Source organism: Periplaneta americana, chromosome 14, assembly GCF_040183065.1.
Source record: "Periplaneta americana isolate PAMFEO1 chromosome 14, P.americana_PAMFEO1_priV1, whole genome shotgun sequence".
NCBI classification, from domain to species: domain Eukaryota; kingdom Metazoa; phylum Arthropoda; class Insecta; order Blattodea; family Blattidae; genus Periplaneta; species Periplaneta americana.
In genome coordinates, this window is record NC_091130.1 from 160,389,135 (window position 1) to 160,395,134 (window position 6,000).

A 6,000-nucleotide genomic window follows, 5' to 3' on the forward strand; every position below is an offset into this window, starting at 1 on the left:
TAGTTCAGTAAATTTCTAGAGTTGTGCACAGGAAATAATTTTCTGAGAAAATTAAAAAAATTGTTTCTACTTTGAGCAAAGAGTGGCATTTTCTTCATTCCACTATGATATTTTCTTGAAGTCACATATTTCACATAAGGAATCTCATCAAATTATCTTCATCCAGGTTAATTTCACCTATATTATTTGAAGAAAAATAACGAACTGTCTTTTCAAATGTTTCTCTTCTGGAGGAGCTCTCAGCAATACAATTACAGTCCATAGATATCTTATCTTGTGAATGAATAATCCAGTCACTGAGATATTCAACAGCACTTTCATAAATTTCACAAGAACAGAATTCTGTTGTGGAATACGTAACACGTCTTCTAAAGTAGCTTAACTGATGATGGAATAAATTTCTCTTCTTTCGTGGAATTCAGTTTTTCCATTAACCTTCCATATTGGAAGACTCCACTGAAGTTATATTGAGATTTGGTTATGTCGTCATGAAAAAGCAAAATCCATCCACAGCAGTATGTAAAGATGATTAAACCATATTAATAATTAACACTGAAAATCCGGGAATATCTGGAGACATGTTAAATCCAGGGACAAAAATAAGAATTCGGGGACTGTCCCCAGGAAACAGGGACGTCTGGTAACCTTAATACATGCAGCAAGCTTTTGTTTGAGATTCTTACTTCTCAGATGGAAGGACTGCGATGTATTATTACTCCAAAAGATCATACCAACAAAAAAAACTGCAGACTGATCAGTGTATGAAGTACAGACAACAACCTACTAACACAAGACCAACTACTATATATGATAATGTAATAAGGGACAATTGCACACAAATGTGCATAAGTTAGTCAACTAGATTCACTTGCTGCAAAATCTGTTCTCTTTGAGTGCACGCATCCTTCAGCCGGCTGATGAAAGGTGTTGGTCATGCACAGCCTTGAACCACGGAACGAGTACCGTAATGACATGTGTGTTTTCAGTTCATTGGCAACATATATAATTACAGCACCATCTGGAGATTACGAAAATCTGATCAATTTATTGGAAAAGATACTGGAATACTTACTAAAACTGAAACGTGAATGCATTACTTGCAGAGACATCAATGTCGATTATCTAACAGAAGGCAATAAAAAGATCAATTAAATTCACTGCTAGCATATTTCAATTTAATTTACACAGCAAACTTTCCCACTAGAATACAAGGGGATTCAGCTACTGCAATAAACAACATATTTATTGGAAAGGAAAGAATAAGTGTATCTCAAATAATTAATAGTCTTTCTGATCATGATTCCATTTTAAATCCTGCCAAAATTCAACCTCGCAAATTTCAAGAGCAATAATCAACAACAGGTTCCTAATTTAAACAACAAGCAAATTTCTTGGCTTACAAATCGATAATATATTAAATTGGAAAAATCATATTAAAGAAATTACTCCAAACTAAATTCAGCTTGTTTTGCTATTAAATCTATGCAATAGATTGTAAATATCAATACCTTAAAAACTATATGAGGGTTGACCTCCATGCTGTAGCCCTGACCTATCTTTAGTTGAACTAAAATTTCTGTATGTGGCACACAAATGACTGAAATGTGTTATGGCTACGTGCCAAGGCAAGTCTGTACATATCCACATTGGCTGGGGATGCTGCGTCAGTAGAAAATTGGACCCTTTCGAGCAAAGACCTGTGATTAAATACCTGCAAAAGAATTGACTGTCTTCATTTCAAATTCATCAAGATATGACAGGTACCTTAGAAGAATGTACTGTATGTCAAATGTTTAGATGTGGAGAACATTGTGTGAAGATGAACATGGTGGCAGCCAGTGGCGGCTCCTGCGTATTTCTTAAGAGGAGGAAAGAAGTTAACAACACGAAATGACACCTTCTTGAATGAAACATGCTACAAATTAGCCTACATGCATACATATAAGAAGACCAGGTAGTGTTGGGGTTGGCCTTCCCTTCTGTGTAGCAATAATGTGCTTGTAAACTGAGTTTCATAAATTTCCAAAATATAATATGTTTTCACTTCCATTCATCGTTGAATAATTGCACAAATTAACATTTACAAGGAAATTCACAACCTCGCAGCATTTTTCACGCACACTACAGCATCACACATGTTGCAGCAGACTATAGCTACTAACAAGTAACCAGAACCGTTTTACGGAAATGGGAATTGGAAATAATCTGAAGAAAGGAGAACACTGCACTCATCAACGTGGTCTGTGTTGCCACAAGTTCAGTATCACATGCTTTTGAAAAATGTCAGTTCTTGTAAAGCCATATTACCATTATTGTTCAAAGCTGCCGGTGGCCGATTAATTTTTTATGTTAAAAATAATGTAGTTTGGAGTACCTATTTTCAATTTCAAATATATTTGTACCCAAAACTGACAACTTGGCTGTTGCCCTGTCTAGTACACAATGAATGGAAGTGAATTTCAGGGGCCAAAAAGATCTGCGATACTAACGTAGAACTAATTCCTCTTTGTTTTATATAAACCCGACTTTAACCTTCAAATATCCTTTGAAAGTTTCAAACCATGAATAGTAGCCTATATAAAGTGCAGTGAATAATATTTTTGATTTATAATTTAAAAAAGTTTAGGCCTATATGGTGTCTTCCATAGCGTTGCATTAAAACTGTTTTTATTGTGCCTCCTCCTACGTAGATGTGTTATAGTCTGGTTGAATTCAACATCGTTAGATGGCAGCAGTAGCGAGGTTGCTGCACAACCAGTCAGTTTCTATTTCCCGCCCATGACTGATTCAGAGGAGGATCTCCTCCTATTCGTTCATTTACTTGCTTTAAAACTCTGCTTCTTTCTCTGGCCGCTAGTGCGCTGTTGTCTATGTGTGTTAACTGCAGTAAAGGAGGAATGGATTGACTTTCCTCCACACAAACAATCTCACATCTTTCTCACAGTTTTCTAGGAGCACTTGGGCGCGTATCGTTTAAAACTCAATCAACCAAGATTTTCTTATAGCTGTGAACTTAAAAATTATCGAATCTTCCTCGAATTTCAAGGCACATATTCTATTTGGTATTTACTTTCAAAAGAAGAAAAATATGAGGAGGACGTTCCTCCCTTCCCTCCCCCGAGGAACCGCCACTGGTGGCAGCCCTTCAAGAACTGTCACAACACCAGAAAACATTAATAAAGTGCATGATTTAGTGCAGCAAGATACAATCAAGGACTTAATAGAAGTCATACAATAGAGTGCACAATATTTAGTGAACGAACTGGGCATGAAAAAATTAACTTGACACCGACAAAGACCAGTGCTCTGTGAGCAGCATTTAACTAATCTTAAGTTTAGAGCAAACAAAAAAAATTTCTTACGATAGGATATGACTATGGATGAGACATGGGTTCAATACTATGACCCTGAAACCAAAATTCAAAGTATGGAGTGGAAACATAAGGGTTCCGCCATCAGCAGGCAAGATGCTGCTCTCTGTTTTTTGGGATGCCCAATTTGCAGAAAGGAGCCACAATAGCAGGCCCTTATTATGCAAATTTAACTGAAAAATTGCGGGATGCTATCAAGGAGAAACTCGTAGCAAGTTGAGGCGAAAGGTTCTTTTCCACTAAGCCACAAGTCCTTAGTTGCAATTTCAACAGCGGAATTTGAAATGCTGGACCAGCCACCCTGTTCACCAGATCTGGCACCCGCAACTTCAGGCTATTCCCAAACTTGCGTGGGAAAAAATGTTGGGTAATTGAAAAGGACAGGAACGCCATTTCGTCTAATAATGAAGTCATGTAGTCCGTAAACCAATGGTTTGCAGAGGTTGGGCAAACCTTCTTTCAGGAAGATGTGGAAATGTTGGAGCACCGTTGGGAGAAGTGCATCAATCTACTATGTGGAAAAATGAGGTAAAATTAAATATTTTTCAACTATAAGTGGGTCAGCATAAGAATCAACCCTCATATACTTTGCATACTTCCACTCGATAATGAGTCTACTGAATTGTGAAACTAGCGCTGAGGTATAGTACGGTGACTTTGGAAATGAAAATGGTTGAATTTGTACGGAATTTTTTTGTGGAGATGCAGTTGATTGTATACATGCAAGGCATAACAAAAGTTAATTTAAACCATACCTGTCACAGATTCGTATATGCAAGATGTATAAGCGGAGTATGAAGGGAACTATCTCAGCGCTAGTTTAGCCAAACTGGGCAGCTAATGAAGAAATTATATCATTTGGGTGATATTCCAAAGAGACACCCTACAGTTTCCAGTAAAATCTACCAACTTACAGGCAACATAAAGTTATAACACTTTGATGAAGTAGGCCTACTTATGTTGATTCAGTAGACCTAACAGGGTTATAGACAGGCTTACCTGTGAGATTTGATCCTATAGTTTGTCTAAGTATAATTCAGAGAAGTTCAACTTCAACGCTATTTACGATAGTAGCCTAAATTCTTTTTTTTTTCCCCCATACAGTTAGGTAAGCTTTAACTCACGAATACATCTCTCCTTACACAAACTTATAAAAATGTAAACTTAATCCTTGCCACATATTATCCTTGTCCACCACAACACTTTTGAATTATGATCACTAGTTTACTTTTAAATTGACATTATCATAATCGAAGAGAATTTTTGCCCGTCTTCATTCCAAAATAATTCTCATGTATTATAACCTAACTTGTCCGAAGAAAATTTGTTCCAAGGTAGCATGCTGTCATACATTAATATCGGATAAAGGCTAAACAAAGCTTACACGAAGTTGGAAATTTCGTAGCATTTAAAATATTCGTCAAATAACAATAGGCAGCACTTCATACTACTTGTCTCACGGAGTAAAAACAAAGAGTAGAAAGATGTACCGGTAATTTCTACTTTGTATATTCAATACATCACGTCTGTAGCCGCAAATTCATTATCAGTGATAGTACTTATGCACTTTTATTGTACGGGTAAAAAATATTATACCTGAAATTTCAATGTAACAACATGCACAGCATCTTCTTCATTGTAATGTGTTACCTAACGAGTCGGTAAGCTTATATAAACTTCACAAACCTTCAAGAGAACAGAAACCTACAGGGTAGGTGTGAATTTTATGTCGGATATGACAAGTTCACAAGTACAAATATAACAATATACTTACCACATGTGTTGCTTCGACATCTTACTCAGGCAAAGATCATTATTTATTTATTTTTAACACGAATAACAGGACACTGAAAGAGACACTGCAGTAGCTCAATATCACACAAAATAGGCAAACTCTTCATACAGCGCCTGCCAGCCGACTTCAAGATGGCGATTGTTTTGGCGCCGTTCTTGTGACAGCCTTCCACGAAACATTGCACGCTTAGCATTGGCCAGATGCAGCAACATATGGTAAACTACAGGTCAGCTACCATTGGTAGACAGCACCTGCCCACAGCCTTCTCACACCGTCGATAATCCTGCCCCGAGCCTCTCGTGTAAATCCCGGTAATACTGGCGGTCCTGGTGACAGACCACAGTCACTAATCGCGATTATCGACCTAATCGAATTGGGGTTGTATCACAGTATACTATATACAGTCACGAAGCTCAATACTTACTAAATATGCAAACATAGGTAGTTGCTAACCACCAGGATCGCTTCTATCGCAGACGATAGAATATATCACCTTCCTGGATCTTTCGGAAGAAGGATAACTTCTTACAATTTATAGTACTACAAACGTCTTCTTGTCCCATATTATTATTCAGATTATTGTATTTGAGCCATTTGAACACGTTATTTGAGAAACCCCTCATGTCCAAAATCTTAAAATTTTCAGGAGAGATAAAAAACGAAATATTTCCCATATGAAAATAATTTTATGGAAATATATATTTTTCCCTTGGTTTTACGGTGTAACTACATGTTTCAAGTTCATAATTAATGTTTTAACAAGAGTCAGTTCCTCAGAAAAATTATTTAAATATTTGGGACATGAGGGCTTTCTCATATAAAAGATTAAATGTA

General features: G+C 36.8%; 1 protein-coding gene across 1 annotated transcript in view; it reads right to left on the reverse strand.

The window, feature by feature from the left end:
* The window catches only part of Myb (proto-oncogene like protein Myb), a 101,133-nt gene extending 95,699 nt beyond the window's left edge, over nt 1–5,434 (reverse strand). The window contains exon 1 of the mRNA XM_069846534.1: nt 5,146–5,434. Within this exon, the coding sequence (XP_069702635.1) occupies nt 5,146–5,165 (20 nt within the window). The 5' untranslated portion in view covers nt 5,166–5,434. The remainder of the gene's footprint in view (nt 1–5,145) is intronic.
* Nucleotides 5,435–6,000: the final 566 nt, after the last annotated feature.